Consider the following 16667-nt stretch of genomic DNA (forward strand, 5'->3'; position numbering starts at 1 on the left):
ACTGCACACCTGGAGGCCTCCCAAAAGAGGATGGGAGTCAGCTGTGGCAGGAAGGTGATATTCCAGAGGTGTCTGAAAATGAAGCAGCAGGCTGGGTAGGCCACCCCCATGCTGTTCTGCAGGAAAGTGCTGGACTCATTCTGGGCTTGTTCAAAGCCTGGTCAGGACACACCAAGCCAGAATGTGGGGAGAGGGGCAGAAACGGCTCAGCCCTCGGGTCAAGGGCGAGATGATTTCTGGCCCGGGAACTAAGAGGAATGAAATCTGAGAGGGTAGATTCTCTGGCTGGGTAACAAGAGGAAGTGAGTCCTAACTCAGTATCCAACTTGCATCAAAAACCAAGAGGTGTCTGAAAGGCACAGGTTGGAAACGAAAATGCTTTAGTTTTTAGACCAGCCACGGACTGGACTACGGATGGGGGGTGCAAGGACTGCGCTCGGCGAGTCTGGGGCCCAGCCTAAGGGAGAAAGGTTTGAGTCCCAGGCTGAGGTTAAACCGAGGTCAGGGGAAGGTGGACAGGACCAATGGGGAGAGCAAAGAACATCAGGAGTAAAAGCTTGAAGGCGTCAAAATGAGCGGCAAGTGCAGGAACCGGGCGTCGGCGTGGAGAGTACGGCGGGTACTTGGGAGACGAAGATGAGTGGAGAAGAAGCCGGGACTTCGTGCAGTGGCGACCCGGAGGCGGCGGAGGTTTCTGAGTGCGGCCCTGCTCGCTCCTCCGGCTTCGCCCGGGCTCCCCCGCCACGCAGCCCAGTCAGCTCCTTGCCCGGGCCTCCCGGGCCCACGCTGGTCCCTCCCGTTCCTTCCCGCGGCCTCGGGCAGGCCGCAGCCCCCAGCCCCGGCGACCGACTCGCCAGGGTCCGCCCCGCCGCGGCGGCCCGGGCCCGGCCGCTCCTCCCCCGATGATGTCACGTCCCTGGCCGCCCCTCGGCCGGCCGCGCCGCCCCGCCCCCGCCTCCCCCGGCCCCCAGTCCCCTGGGCCCGCCAGCTCCCGCCATCCCTCCTCCCGCCCGCTCTCCCTGCCTTCGGCTCCCGCTCCCCCGGGAGCGGCGGCGGCGGCGGCGGGATGGCCCGGGCCCGCGGCCAGGGCCCGGGGAGCGGCGGGCGGCGGCGGCCGCGGCGGGGCGGCGCGGGAACCGGGCCCAGGGGGGAGTCGGCCGGGCTGCTGCTACTGCTGCTCCAGGTGCTGCCGCCCGGGGCTGCGGCAGGGCCGGGGCGCCGGAGCACGCGGGGCGCCGGCGGCGGAGGCGTCTGCTGGCCCGGCGCTGCCCCTGCCTTTCCTCGGGACGCACGGCTGCTGCTGCTTCTGCCGCCGCTACCGCCGCAGTCGCCGCCGCCGCCGCCGCCAAGCTCCGCGCCCGCAGCCTCCTCCTCCTGGATGGTAATCAGCGTCCCGCGCCGGCGCCGCGGGCGGGTGGGCGGGAGGTGGGGGCGGCGAGGGGGAAAGGGCGGGCAGCCCCGCGCCCCCGCCTCGCCTGAGGCAGTTCAAGGGGCCCTCGGGACGCCCCTCCGACGACCGCGGCCCTGGCTAGCCGCCAGAGCGCGCCTCTAGGGCGCCTCTGCGCGGACCGGGTGCCGTCTCCGCTCCCCTCCCTCACCGCCCCGCGCTCAGTCAGCCCGCCGGCGCTCAGGCCGCGGGGAAATCCCTCCATCTCCCCGCCCCGCGCCCCGGGAGGGGAGGGGACGGCGCCGGCGCTCGCGGACCCGCTTTCTCCGAGGGAGCGCCCAGGAGGCTGGCGCGCACTGAGCGGCCGGGACTGGCGCTGCGCTGCGCTCCTGCAGGCGCCGGGTGCCGTCGGGCGGGCGGAGCTGAGACGCCCCGCAGCCTCGGCGGGACCGGATCCCCGGCTGTGGGAGCGCCCACCGACTGCGCGCCCTTATGTTTCCTGCGCAGGACGCTCTGCCCCGCGGCGGGCTGAACCTGAAGGAGGAGCCGCTGCTGCCCGCCAGCCTGGGCTCGGTGCGCTCCTGGATGCAGGGCGCGGGCATCCTGGACGCCAGCACCGCGGCGCAGAGGTAAGCGCTCGGACGCGACAGGGCGCGCTCGGGTTGGACGACTCCGCGCCGCCTTCTCTCAGCTTGCTGAGCTGCTGGGGCGAGGGGTTGGAGGGAGCCGCAACTCTGCACTGTCCCGGCAAGCTCTTGTGCCCACCTCGCCCTGAGCGCCTCTGCTTCTTCCTGAGAATGTGGGGCGGGCCGGGGCGGGGCTTCTGCCTCCACTCCTGGATGTCCCGGCTCTGATTTCTGACTACCGCTCGCTGGCCCAGCCGTCCACGGCTCTAGAGGAGGAGGTCTCCCGGCTGCCTGCAGTCCCACAGCCACCAGCTGTTAAGGAACTGCTGACCCCTCCTTCTCAGGCAGTTAAGTGCCCCTCCTTGTCGAGTTCCATAGATCTCGGACAGGAAAGGCACGAAACCCAGCCCCCTTTCTGCTTTCTCACATCCCTCAGAGTTGGAGGACGGGGACGTGTGGAGCTGGAGAAGCGGCTGGTGGGGAAGAGATGAGGTGGGCAGTCGGCTTGGTGGAATGATTGGAGCTGAGGATGGGTCAGGGCCGCTCAGGTCCCTCCAGGTGTTTTTCTGGTGGGTCCTACCCGAGGCAGGGGGTCCCTGGGAACCCAACACCCATACCCATCTCCTCTGACTCCTTTGCAGGAGTCTGGGCAGGGAGCCTGGGTGGGGGATGGACTCCTGGATTTGGAAAGGAAGCATAATGGTTCATTGACCAGCCCCCCACAGCACCTGGGCTTTTTGTATCCCCAGTTGTGAGCAAGGGGAGGGGAGGTTAGATATCCTACCTGGAGTTCTCAGTGCCTGGGACTAGGGAGGTGCTGCCTCTGCAGACACATGGGACACTTGGGAGCTGGGCTTCCCAGAGGTCTGAGCAGCTGCTTGTCCAGCAGCTGGAAGGGATTCTGCTGGGGGGTTTCCAGGGCAGACCAGACCTGGATGCCAGCCACACATTCACATCCCCAATCCTGTTCAGGGGATACCACCCCACCACCAACCCCAACCTCACCCCTTAACAGACACACGCCTTGTTTCATGTTCAAACTGAATGGTGTTCCTGCATTCCTGTGCTTTCATGACTGTCCAGAGGGAGCACCGGGGCCTCTCTCTGGAGCTCACCTTTTTAGGAAGAGAAAGGGTCTTGCCTGCGAATTAATATCCATATTTTTACTCATGATATAACTTTTCTAGAAAAAAAAGGAAAATAGAAAACAAAACCTCATCTCTCTAAATAGCTACTGTCAATAATTTAGTGTATTTCCTTCCCATCTTCGCATTAACATATTTTTTCCTGTGTTATACATGCAATTCTGTATCCTGTTTGTTTTTCTTTTGGTTCTGGTTTTTCACTTAATTTGAGATGGTCAATTTCTTTGTCTTTTTCTCCACCACCGCCTTTGTGGTGAGAGCTCCTTGTAAGAGAGGATGAAGTGTTCCAGTGGGGCCTCACGGTTTAAGGTTCCTATTTCTCTCTGATGCTCCCCTCTGTCCCTGTCAGCAGGTTTGATGAGCAGGAAGCCGATGGGAAAGAGGCAGTGCCCTTGTAGCCTGTGTGAGTGCAGGAAGTGTGACGATGAGGCTCTTCCCATGAGATTGGGCTTCAGCAGTGTTGTCTGCACATGGGGAAGAGGTCTTGAGTGGGGTTGAGGTGTCCAGTCTGAGTCCCCAGGGCCGCATCACCAGGACTCAGAAGGCCTCCCAGTTTGAGGAGAGGAATTTCTTCAGGCCTGGGCTGCTCATCTCCAAGTCCAGAGGCTTCTCTGTCTCAGGACACAGATTGGGAGCCCCCACACGTTTGGTTGCCTCTGGGCACCTCCTGCCGATGGGAGCAGGTGGGAGGTACTTCTTTCTCATTCTTCCTGAGATGCCATCATCTCATCCGTTGGTTCTTGATCCTCCATCAGTCCTCTGTTTGGGTCTTTTCATCCTAGAACAACAATGGCAGGAATTCCTTTCCCTGCCCCACCCCCCTCTTCCACCTCCGAAGGCTCCTCTCCCTCTGTCTCCGAGGAACTTGCCCTGGAACGCTCCCTGCAAGGCTGCTTGGGGTCTGACAGCTCTCTTTGATGCGCTCTTTGCCTTCACCCCACAGCCGCCAGCTTGTCAAGGCTTCTGGACGGTGCCTCTGGGTCCTATTCCTAATCACAGTGCCCACGGCCAGCTCATACCCATGACACACACTCTTGCCCTCCATGACTTTCCACTCTGGCTTGAAGGTTAACCCCAGTGTATCACCTCAGCCTGCTAGCCCACTGTCCCAGCCTCCCACCTCGCCCCCCACCAAACCGTCTGCTATGCACCAGGGGCCAAAGAAACATTTCCAAAGAACTCTTCTGTGATTGTGTCCCTCCCTAATTAAAAACTTCAGTGACCCCCACACACACACTTCCTCCCAGATACTCAGCATTCAAGGCCCATCACAGTCTGATCCCAAGCTTCCTCTCAGCCTCTGTATGACTCTTGGAATCCAACAATGTCTCTTGAAACAGTTCCCCTGCTCCCAGCACCCACACACCCACCGAATAAAATCTTACAACCTCTGGGACCCTCCCCCCCAGCACCTTCTCTCTCTGTGCCCTCCCATCCGGCCCAGGGGAGCAGTTCTTAGTGCTGTCTAAGGATGCTTATCACAGGCCAGAGTCAGCTGTGCCCTGCCTGTCCTGGGCTTCCTTGCCCTGCCAGCCTACACCTTCTTTTAGGGCATGGATGGTGGCTTATTCATCCTCGTGTCCACAGCACCAGGCTCGAGCAGTCAATAGCGGGTAATGAGTATCTGCTGCAGGAAGCAGGAGTGCATGTTTGAAGGTTACTAAGTCCATTTTTGTTGGGCTCCGCCGTCCATGTTAGTGATCTACCTGACCCCAGGAACCAGGTACTGGAGCAGCTGCTGCTGCCCAGCTTTACAGCGCCAGGGTTTTTCAGAAGGTGGAGAAGGAGGAGAAAGCCCAGAGCCTGCTAAGATCAGTGAAGGAGGGCCTGCCAATAGGAAGGAAAGTTCTGAGCGAAAGAGGGGTAGAGAGAAAAGAGAGGCTGCATACCATACACTGGAGGTAAGAGGGAAGGCCGGCAGGGTCTTCCTGGTGGGGAACTCTGCACAAGGATCCCTGGCCTACCCTGGACCAACAGGACTTTATCTCTCAGCACAGAAGCAGTTCTTCTCTCCTTCTGATGTGACTCCCAGCCTGGGGAGACTCCTGGAGCACCCACGCTAGCCCTCCCCCTTGAGCTGGTCCCAGAACACTAGCCGGGCCCCGAGAGGGAAGCCAGCTGGGGCTGCGTTTCCTGTAAGCAGCAGCAGGCTAGCATCCCTGCTAGGAAATGCTTTTGTTTGCTTTAATAATTAATAGCTCTTCCTCAGCCTGGGACCTGGCAGGCAGGCCTGTGGGTGGGTGGCGAAGGGGGTGGGCACAGAGAAGCAGGGTGGACAGCCTTTGGGTAGAATTGAGAGCAAGAGGAAACATGGGAGAGCTGGCTAGTGAGATCCTCGCCTCCCCCATCATCCAGGGATCTGGTGGCTGAGATAATTTCCTGGGGCAAGTGAGCAGAGCCCCTGCTGGGGCAGTGGGAGCAAGGGATATGAAGCAGCCCCAAAGCCTCATCTCCGGCAGGCCCTTCTAGACCCAGGTTCTGGGCAGCTGCCTCTAGGCACCAGGTCCTCCTGCCTGCACTGTCGCATTGTTGGGGTGGGTTCACCCCAGTGAGCCTCTGCTTTTAACTTCCCAGGCTCTGGGCTAGGCCAGTAGATCTTGGCTGGAGTCAGGAATGCCAGGCCCAGCTTGATGATTATCAGCAGTCCCAGGGACCCAAAGGATGCCTGCAGGGAGAGCCACGGCCAGTGGGATGCTTGGAGGAAGAGAGGATGCAGAGGAGAGGAAGGTGGGACTTACGCAGCCATGCTAGGATGGGGAAAAGGAGATCTAGATTTAGCAGAGACAGTCGGGAAGTCTGAGACAAAGGCTGAGCTGCAGGAAATACACACTTCTACTCCTTCCACCTCCAGGGTGGAGGGGGGATCAAAAAGGAGCCTCCCCCAACTGCTGATAACAGCAGGGCTCCTCCCCATTTCCCCAGCATCCCAGATTCCAAGATGGATCAGGCCCAAGCTAAGGCACTGCTTGGAACCTTGGGCTGCCAAGGCAAGCAAGAGTTAGCATTTAGTAGAGGGCAGAGGGGTGCAGGGGAGACAAAGGCCTGAAGGTGCCTCTTGGGGAAGGCCAAAGCTCCGGTCCCGGCCATCCTCCTCTGTGGGATTTGAGATGCTTGTTTTAAATTGCTAGCACTTATAATAAGTACCTAATCAAGGATGTAAAGACTTATGAATGGCCTTCTGACCCGAGAGCAGAGACTGACTGTGAGGGAGGCGTCGTCTGTCCTAGACAGCTGTGGCGAGGTCCAGCTGCTGCAGGAAGGTTTCTGGGGCATCCTGCTCAACCTCGAAAAGGAACATCTCCAGGGACTCCTGGGTGGCCAAGCAATAGCAGCCAGACAACTCTGCAGCCCCCAGATGCCCCCAGATGCATCCCCCTGTACTCTGAAGCACAGTTACCTGAATGACTCAGGCTGTGAAGGTCAGGTTGCCCTTGGTGACACCTTTAACCTGGATTCCCAGCACAGTACTCAGGAAGCCCCCACACACCCATGCTCCGATGTCCTCCAACCAAAAAAATAGCTGTGCACACCGAAGCTTTTCTGTCCCAGTCTCCTTTAATTTGGGGGCTATTTCAGAAGATGGGAAGGGGATGAGTGGGCCCTGGTGGAAATATGAAGATGAGCGCTTTCTCCTCCCACATCCGTGCTCTTTACAGCAGCACATGCCCCACCGCCTCGGCACACTCTGGAGTTGATAGGAAAGTGTTTTGAACATTTTGTTGAAAACAATCTTTTTAAGAAAGCAAGGAGATGTGTAAATCGTTTGGGAGTCTTACAAAAGTGGTTAATGTGGCTGTTTTCATCACTCAGCTGCATTTACCTGGAAAAGGCGCGTATGTGGCACGCTTTGTGCACTAATTACGCTAAGTGAATGAGACGTTTCTGAATTATAGCCTCCAGCAATATACGCGCCAGGTGAGGCAGTTCTCGTGCATATTGCCAGGCTGTACGCAGGCCCTTGGGCTGTAGCTTTGCTGGCTTCCATCACACCGCAGGTCTCTGGATGCCTGGGAGTTGCTATCCCACCCATGTCCCTGGGGACCCTTGGGAAGGGTCTGCTTCCTCTGCCAGCAACTGCCTCCTAGGACTCTTAGATGGCCAGAGCCTGCTCCACCCACCTGCACAGCAGGCCAGAAGCACCTGAGAGATGACGCCCCAGAAGCCCTCAGTCAGTGACTGGAGTTGGACGATGAAGACCCCAGCTCCCTTGCTCAGCCCTCTGACTAGCTGAAGCACATGTTCTAGACTTGTTTCCAGAGCTCCCTGGGGGCTGAGCTGCAGCTGCCCACAGTGGTTACTCGTGGATAATGCACCTGTTAGGGACTGCCTTTCCTTCTCTCTCTCGCTCCCCACACCCACCAGGGTTTCCTGGAATCACCTCCCACATAAAGTGTTCACATATGAATCCTTGTCTCAGGGTCTGCTTCTGGGGAAACCCAGATAAAACACAGCTTTCCAGACTTCTGGGGCTCTCCTCCTGCCTCTCTCCCTTCTTCTAGATAAAGGATTCCTATCAGTAAACATCCTTGCAGTTTCTCTCCACACCCCAGTGGGTGTCTTGGGCTACCCCACTTTGGAGACCACAGAATCAGAGACCTTGGCCTTCATCCACATCTCTGCCTCTAAGGTACTGTGGGAGCACATGTCTTCTCCCAGGGTGCCCCAGCAGGCCTCTCAGACCTCTCCACGGCCCGGGTCTATCTTCTGAGCTGTTTGAGCATATTTCTGTGTCTCTTTCTGTTCTTTAATCTTGGTTTGCTTTCTCATTACAAGAGCATCAGCTCCTCCCAAGGGGAGAAGAGCAGAAGTCTCCCCCTCCCCCTCCGCACCCTCTCCCTTTGCAGCTTGCAGCTCTGCTCAGGGATGCTGATTGGTCACCCACTGCACGGGCAGGTAGGTGGTGGAGGTGCCTGGGGGAACCAGGAGAAGTCCAGACAGACCTGCATCTGGCACTCTAGCTGCTGTTCTAATCCTCATGTCCTTCTCTGTGTTCATAGGAAATACGAGGATTTCTTTAAACCAAAACCCTTTCCATTTCAGCTTGGTCTTCTCACTTGTCTCACAGGGGTATGAACAGGGTAAACTGGAGACATTCGCAGACCAGGAGCAGTCCTGGGCATGCCCAGCAGGGGTCTTGCCTATTCTGCCATCCTCTCCTGGTCTGCTTGGGGTCATATTGTTCTGCTGTCATACATGATAGTGATCCCTGTCCCAGAACTATAAACTAGCCGCCTCTGTCCCATTGCTTTGCGTGGATGTGTGTGATTGTGCCTCAGACCCACTAAGCAAGGTGGAGAGTGGAGGCTGATGCTGGGCTGCCTCAAGGGAAGTAGAATTGAGCCTGATCCCACTGTGGAGTAGGACAGTGCAGCCCCTTGATGCCCTGCAGCTGGCAACACTGGCTACTGGTCCACAGACCCCAGGCAGGGATACCTGTTCCCTTTCCCCTCCCCTGGTCCCTGCAACCACTCTCCCTAGGAATCCCCTCCTGCTGAGAGGGAAGGCCCTGTGAAGGGAGCTTGGCTTGGGGCTTAGGGCAGACTTCCCAGGTCTGGTCCTTAGGAGCCTGGTAGGAACTCCAGGAAGCCAGGACCCAGGACTGACTGGTATTTGCCAAGAGGAATGGATGGGAGAGGAAGCTCAGCATTATTGATTGACTCTTGGCCTGGGAAGTACAGGAGTGTCTGTGTAGATAGGGTATGTTGAGGGGTCCAGGGGATTGTGTTCTTGCTCAGCCTCCACCCCTCCTCTGTTAAGGCTTCTTTCTTTCTTTATACGCTCTCTCCCCACTGTCTGAGAGCCTTCCAGGCACCTTTCCTGGGCTAGATGACCGAGTAAAGGGCAGAGTGATCTGGGATGGCCCCACAGCCCATCTCCTTCTGACCTTATCTACCCCCAGGTGGTCCTGTCCCTGGGGAGCCTCACTGCCCCTAAGCTGGTCCTGGGGGCTGGAGGGAGGAGTCAGGGTTGCTGCCTCATTAGCATATTCATCAACAGTAATCAAGGACCTGCTGTGATCAAAGCTGTCTTCAGGCTTCCCTGCCTCTTGGCAAGTGGGAAGCGGGAGGGTCAAGGCCTGGATGTGAAAGGCCTGTAAGCCTGAGGCTGAGGAGAAGAGAGGGACACCGAGGAAGGAGGGAGGAGGATGATGCTGGAGCAAGGAACGTGTAGAAATAACCTTTGGTGGGGAAGAGAAGGTCTTGGTGGCCCCTCCTCATCTTGATCAGAGACAAGCAAGACCTGTCACTTCTGCCTCCAAAATTAGCATTTTACATGGACGACTGAGGCTCCCAAGCAGGCTTTCAAGAGGAGGAACGGTTTTCATTTTATTGTTTATGTATTTACTGTAATCTGTATGAGTAAAAACACAACAAACTTCTGAAACCCATGACATTTCAGATATTATGGCTTTGCAAGAAGCCAAGTAAGAGTAAGTTGATTTAAAATTATACGAAGAAAAATATTAAGTAGTGATGAGTATGGCAGATGTTGTCACAGTGGCATGTCCATGATGGGACTCTGGTCTAAATGGCTCTCAAGACAGTTCCACCATTCTCATCCTCGCCTCTGCATCCCTGCAGCAGCCTCTCACTTTTCTACCACACTGTGCCCTCCTTGCTTATAGCATCTTCTAAGCCCTGCCTGACTTCAGAGCCTTCTGGTGGCCTTTAGTCATACTTCCCAAACCACATCCCTCCACCAAAATGCTCTGTAGTCAAGTAAGCATGGCGTGTTAGTTACCTGTTGCCACATAAAAAAAAATCACCCCCAAACTCAGCAACGTAAAACAACATTCATTATCTCACACAGTTTCTTAAAGTTAGAAATCAGGGAGCAGTGTAGCTGGGTAGTTCTGGCTCAGGGTTTCTTATGAGGCTTCAGTGATCTGAAGGCTTGACTGGGGCTGGTAGACCTCACACAGCTGATCAGTTAGTGCCGGCTGTTGGCAGGAGGATTCAGTTCTTCTCCACGTGGACCTTCCATAGGGCTGCTTGAGTATCGTCACAACACAGCAGCCAGCTTCCCCCCGAGTGACTAATCCAAGAGAGTGAACAAGGCAGAAGCCACGTGTCTTGTATGACCTAACCTTAGAAATTGTATGCTATCGCTTGTGCCATATTCTATTGGCCACACAGACCAATCCTGATACAGTATGGGAGGAGACTATTTAAGGACCTGACTACCAGGAGGCAGGGATCATGGGGAACCATCTTGGAGGCTCGCTAACACATGGGGAGCACCGGCCTGAGCGGGTCAAGGAGGGCCCATTCCTGGAGGGTGTCCCAGGGCCCCCCACATACACTTGTGTATGCATTTCCCAGCAGTTGTGGCTATAACACTCTTTTATAGAATGAGGATCTGGAGCCATGAGAGAGCTAAAGAACACACTTTGGAAGACCTTGACCCAGAGAAGAAAGTCTAAACTCCATGGCCTGGTTTTTGTATGCATGGATAGTCTGGCACTTCCAATAAAACCTTTTCTCTCCTCACTTCACTCTTTGAAGTGGTCCAGTGACACTAACCCTCATACCTACAGCCATTTCTTATGCTGTTAGTTCTGCCCTTTTGCCTCCTGCCCCTGTTGAGCTCCTATTCATTCCTCGAAGGCCAGGGGGAAGGCCACCATCACCATGACATCTTCCCTTCATCACGCACAGAAAGAATTAATCTTTTTTCCTTTGCTTTTACCGTTTTTTATATAGTGACATCTCTTAAGGGACACCCACCACTCTGTCTTGTGTTGCAGCTCTCTGTATCTGTCTTCCCTCCCCTTCCAGGTGTTTCACTCTGGCCCCACGTGGTGCCATGTGGCCAGCGCTTGGTACATCATTGGGGTTCAGGAAATATTTGGTGAATAGGGCCTTGGTTCTTCTCTTCGTCCTGCTCTCACCCTGGCTTTGCTTCTGGGACTGGTTTCTGATGAGCCAGGAGAAAGCAGGGCCAGACCAGAAGATCCTTCTGCCCAAGGGAGCCAGTGGTGTCTTCCTCCAAGCATGGAGGCAGGTCCCCCTATACCTGGGGAGGACATTCCCACCTTCAGCCATAGCCCAGGGTCCAGGCTGGCCAGACTAGTGGCCCTGAGCCAGTTCAATGTCTCTTGAGAGTCTGATGGACTTCATCATCTCCCAGGCAATACCGTAGGCTCATGCACATAGCCAGGAGCTGGGGTACAGTGGGATATTCATTCCAAAACCTCCCAGCTTCCCCTTGAGGCCCTAAAGGGCAGTCACAGGAGCCTGTGGTCAGTAAGATGGGTTGCTTGTTCATTTGGTTTTAGAGATCAGCCTTCCAAAATGTGAGGCCCAGGGAAAAGTCTGGGAAGGAGTCTGTCAGGGATGCCTCTGTTGTCACCTGTTGTGCTGCTTATTCCCATGGGAGCAGGCTGGGGTGACCTCAGGGCTGGGAGGCCTCTTCTAGAACTGAGATGGCCCTGGCAAGGGTGGAATGGGCCCATCCAATTTCTTGCCCAAACTCTTGACACATCAGAGCCAAGTCTTGGCCAGCCCACCTACCTGGTCAGAGGTGATGGGGTCTTTCTCTCTGGAGGGCACTTCCAGTGGTTTCCCAGCAACTTTCCTCCCCACAGTGGCGTGGGCCTGGCACGAGCACATTTTGAGAAGCAGCCCCCCTCCAACCTCAGGAAATCCAACTTCTTCCACTTCGTGCTGGCCATGTATGACCGGCAGGGGCAGCCGGTGGAGGTGGAGCGTACAGCTTTCATCGACTTTGTGGAGAAGGACCGAGTGAGAGGCTCATGGGCTCGCTGGGAAGGAACAGGGTGGGGGGGTGGGGAGGGTTTCAGGGAACCCCCTCCCACTGGAGCAGATGATGGATAGGTGGTGGAGGAGTGGAGAAGGGGGTGGTAAATGGATGGGAGGGAGGGGGGGAGGGAGGAAGGTTGGGTGGGAAGGGAGTTGGGGGGAGGGGGGTGGCTGGAGGATCCCTGGGAGCACCAAGCATCCTCCCTATCTTGTCCCTGCAGGAGCCCGGGGCTGAAAAGACAAACAACGGGATCCATTATCGCCTCCGGCTGGTATATAACAACGGTGAGTGAGGCCCACTGCCCACTGGGTACCGCAGCACCATGTGACACTTGGTGCCCCACTGTCAGGGTGGAGGGGCTCTGGCTTCAGCGGGGGAGGGTGTGGGGTGTGTTCAGTCATCGGAAGCCACAGGGGCTCCCCAAATAGCAAGCCCTCTCCGCCTTTCCACCCTTAGGACTTCGGACAGAACAGGACCTCTATGTGCGTCTCATTGACTCCATGTCCAAGCAGGTGAGCCACCCCAGGGGATGCTCAGGCCTGTCCAGCCCCTTCTCTAACCCCCATCTCCCTGTGGTCTGAGCAAGCATCCTTGTCCCTGCCCCCACCTCCCCCATGCCCTCATCCTCACCTGTCTAGCTGTCCACAGTTCTCACCACTGTCCACAGGAGGAGGATGTGTAGCTTTTGCCCTCTAGACAAGAAAAAGACAATATTTGTTCAACGACTTTGTCTTAGGTCCTGTTATCTAGAAGTTCAGCCTAGACGGGGATTCAGGTACACGTGGTTTACTGGGGAGGAGGGGAGAAGCTCTCAGAAGGGGAGGGAGGAGAAGCAGGACAGGGCCGGGGATGCTCAGCAAGGATGTGGTCTCAGCTGGAGTCTAGCCTTAGCCTGATCCACGAGGAGCCCTGGAGAAGGAATGGCACCAGAGCTGTTCCCCCTTGAGGCAGGGAGGCCAGGATTCTGTCCCCTGTATTGGTCAGTTACTGGCTGGGGACCACTGCCAAGGGGAGAGTGTAACCTTCCAGATATTTTCAGGGGAAGCAGCTCCTGTCTGCTGAGAGCAGTTCTCAAGAGAAAGCCCTTAGCAGCTAATGCTACCCACAGCTGGGGGATGGGTGTACTGGTCCAGGAGAGGGGACTGAGTGGGGCCCCAGAGCTTCCACTGCAGGCCCTCAGTACCTTGCTGACTTGAAAAGACAAGGAGGCTCAAGGACCAGCATGAGGAGCTCGGGGCAACTGAAACCTGAGTCAGCCCTGACGGACTGTGCAGCCACAGGGCCCCAAGCCTCAGGCTTTTCAGAGGGGTTGTGTGCCCTGGTAAAAGAGCAGGGCTGAGTCTCAGATGTGAAAATCAGTGGCCTGCAACTTGAGGTGGAGACTTGGGCTTTCCCACGCAGACAGTCTTCCAGCAGCCCTCACCCAATCCCAGGGCAGAGGAAGAAGTGGTATGTTTCTAGGAAGCCTGTGGTCGCCATGGTGTGGGAGGCAGACCAGGCAGTGGCAAAGTGGGATTGCATGGTCAACAAGTGTGGAAGGGGTTGGAGAATGTCCAGAGAGAGAGGGACCCACAAATAAGGGATGGCTGCGAGGCACAGAGGTTATAAGGTAGAAGCCAAATGTGTGGTTTGGGAAGCTCACTCCTTGCTTCAGGGCGGAGGAGAAACTGGGGGACTGGCTGGGGGTGGGGTGGTGGGGTGGGGGTGGCTGATCCAGCAGTCCAAGAGGGAGCCACTGGCCTGGCCTGCGGAGGTGATAGGGGTGGGGAGAGGGGCCAAGGAGCTGGCAGGGCAGCCTGGAGGGACAATGCTTGTGAGAACTGTGGAGGTTGGAGTGTGTCTGCCTTCCCAGCAGCCTGACCTTGGTCATGGTGATCTGGGGACCTCCCTGCCCCTGAGCAGAGCTGGCTCCGGAAAGGGCTGCCTGTGGACAGACAGAATCTGTAGACCTCATGCCACTCTTGCCCATTCTGATAGTGGTCCTGGTTTGGGAAGCCAGGTTCCCAGCTCCCTCTTTGCATTCCTGGGCTCCCAGAGAGAGTTGGAGGGTGTGCTCTTCCCCGGGAGCAGGGCCCAGCTGCCCCTCCACCTGGCCTTGAGAGGAGCCTCCTTCCCCTCCAGCCTGCGCACTTCCCCTTCCCCAGGCCATCATCTACGAGGGGCAGGACAAGAACCCCGAAATGTGCCGCGTGCTACTCACCCACGAGATCATGTGCAGGTGAGAAGGGCTAGGTCACCTGCCCCTGGCCTCTTGGCCTGACCCCTACCACTGCCACCAACCCCTTCCCCACTGATCCCCAGGGAAGCCTGGGGGTGGGGGTGATGAGGGAAGAGTGAGGCCCCTGGGCACAGTGCTGGCTGAGGAGGGGGTCCTTGAGGACCCATTAGCCTGGCCTGTTTATGTGGCTTCTCCGAGTGTTTTTGTAAGAGAGGCCTCCTGCTGCTACTGGGAAGCTTAACTAATAAAGCTCTGGGGAGGGCTCGCTGGGAGATGGGGGCAGGGCCTGGGCCTCCTGGATTAGCTCAGAAGCTGGAGGAGGAAACTTTGCTGCCTCTTCTGTGAACTTCAGGGCACCCCTGGGCAGGCAGGATGGGGAAGAGGGAACACAGTGCTAGACTCCCCTTCCCCATTACCTCAGAGCTTGGCATTTCTAGGCAAGGGCTCCCCAGGAGATGTCAGCCAGGAAGGGTCCTCCGAGGCAGCTCTTCATACGTGGAAAAGAAAATAGTGTTCAAAAATCTGGTTGGGACAGTGGCTACCCTTGGGAAGGGCAGTGACCAGGAGGGAGCATGAGGGGGCTTCTGGGGTGCTGGTCACATGGTATTTCTTGGTATGGGTACTGGTTACATGGGTGGGCTCACTGTGTGATAATTCATGAGGTGCATGCTTACATTGGAGCTCTTTTCTATATGTATAAAACGTGTACAGAGAGAGTAGGTGGTCAGCAGCCTGCCCTTTCCTGGATCCTCCAGGAGCAGCATGCCTTTGGGACAAGGGTTTCTTGGCCAACCTTATCCCTGGGGATAAGGGCTCTCCAGTGTAGGACCCTCACCGCCTGTCTCCCCCAGGCCCCTGAGAGTGAGCCCCTCTGGCCCAGGGATTCCATACTCAGAGACAGGACATCAGCATCCTCACCCCGGGGGGAGAGAGAGAGAGAGAGAGAGAGAGAGAGAGAGAGACACACACACACACACACACACACACACACACTCTGTAATCTCCCTCTCCTTCACCCCCTTCCTCCTTCCCTCCCTTCGCATCTTTCCTTCAGCCGGTGCTGTGACCGGAAGAGCTGTGGCAACCGGAATGAGACACCCTCAGACCCCGTCATCATTGACAGGTACAGACCGGGGGAAGAGGGCCTGGCAGCTGCAAGGCCAGGGCAGGCTGGGATCAGCCACAGAGCACGGTGGCACCCACCACCCTGTTGGTGGCTCTGAGCAGAGAGAAACTGTCCCCTGACTGAAGCCCCTGGTGGCAGACCTTCTGGGGCTGGGCATAAGAGTTGTATGTCCTGAGGGAAGGAGCTGAAGAGGGCAGGGGTGGAGGGTGGTAGAGGCTGCTGGGCTAGAGAGGCTGGGAGGGCCTGGCAGGGAAGCAGGCTCTAGTCCTGGTGCCTGGTGCCTCTGTGCTGTTTGACTTGACTTCTCTGATCGTCCGTTTCCTTTGTTTAAAAAATAGGGAAATACTTAGCAAGCTTCAATCATAAGATTGTCAAGGTGATGCATATGAAAATGCATTCTCCCACCATGATTTTTTAAAATTATTTTATTTCTTTTTGAATAGGAAATGCATATATAAGGTACAAAATTTGAAAAGTATAAAAGAGTAAATAATGAAAAGTATGTCTGCCCCACCCCGATGTATAGCATACAGTACACAGTCTTTTGTACTTACCTTTTTATTTGTAACAATATATCTTAGAACTCATTCCATATTGGAACCTAAACCCTGCCTTGTTCTCCTTTTAGTAGATTAAACCATTCACAATGTACTAAAATTCAAGTTTAGGAGGGTTGACAGCAAAGTCTCCCACCTCTGCTGCTGACTCATCCATTGCCCTCCAAATAAGCAAGCATTATTACCAGTTTCATGGGTATCCTTCCTGAGATAGTCTGTGCAAGAAAATGCAGACACAAGCAGTCTCCTTATTCTTTTTTCTACTGCAAAATATTCCATTGTATGGATGGACTATAATTTCTTTAGTCTCTATTGCTGGACATTTTGGCTGTTTTCATTCTTTTTCAGGGATAAAATATGCTGTAGTGAATTACTTTGTCCATGTGTCACTTAGCACATGTGTGAATTTATATAAAGGATATTACTAGAAGCAGAATTTCTGGGTCAAAGGAGATGTGCATTTGTACTTTTGATACTTATTGCCCATTTGTCCTCTGTAGAGATTATACCAATTGATATTGAGAATGCCTATTACCGTATTCTGGCCGATTAGTATGTTGTTTATTCATTCAACAAATAATTTTTTAACATCTATTGTTAAATGTTAACATCTACTGTTAAAATGGACCCTGTGCCAGGGTCTCTTCTATATGCTGTGGATTAAGCAGTGACCAACACAGACAAAAAGCCTTGTGTCAGTGGGCTTACAATCTAGTAGGAGAGATAGACATAAACTAACTGAATAAAATGTACAGCGTGTTAGATAGTGATAACAGCTAAGGAGAAAAAGAAAGCCACCAGGAAAGATCAGAGAGTGCCCAGGAAGGGGCTATTGCAATTTTAGA

General features: G+C 55.6%; 1 protein-coding gene across 1 annotated transcript in view; it reads left to right on the plus strand.

Moving 5' to 3' along the window:
• Window positions 1-1066: 1066 nt before the first annotated feature.
• EBF4 (EBF family member 4) overlaps window positions 1067-16667 on the plus strand; it is a gene marked incomplete at its 5' end in the record, with an annotated part of 55371 nt that continues 39770 nt past the window's right edge. Inside the window, 7 exons of the mRNA XM_081255359.1 lie at window positions 1067-1381; window positions 1895-2016; window positions 11746-11902; window positions 12142-12205; window positions 12378-12433; window positions 14066-14139; window positions 15194-15262. Coding sequence (XP_081111485.1) covers window positions 1067-1381; window positions 1895-2016; window positions 11746-11902; window positions 12142-12205; window positions 12378-12433; window positions 14066-14139; window positions 15194-15262 — 857 coding nt within the window. The remainder of the gene's footprint in view (window positions 1382-1894; window positions 2017-11745; window positions 11903-12141; window positions 12206-12377; window positions 12434-14065; window positions 14140-15193; window positions 15263-16667) is intronic.

The sequence above is a fragment of the Mesoplodon bidens genome, assembly GCF_964165515.1.
Source record: "Mesoplodon bidens genome assembly, chromosome: 15".
In the NCBI taxonomy this organism is placed as follows: domain Eukaryota; kingdom Metazoa; phylum Chordata; class Mammalia; order Artiodactyla; family Ziphiidae; genus Mesoplodon; species Mesoplodon bidens.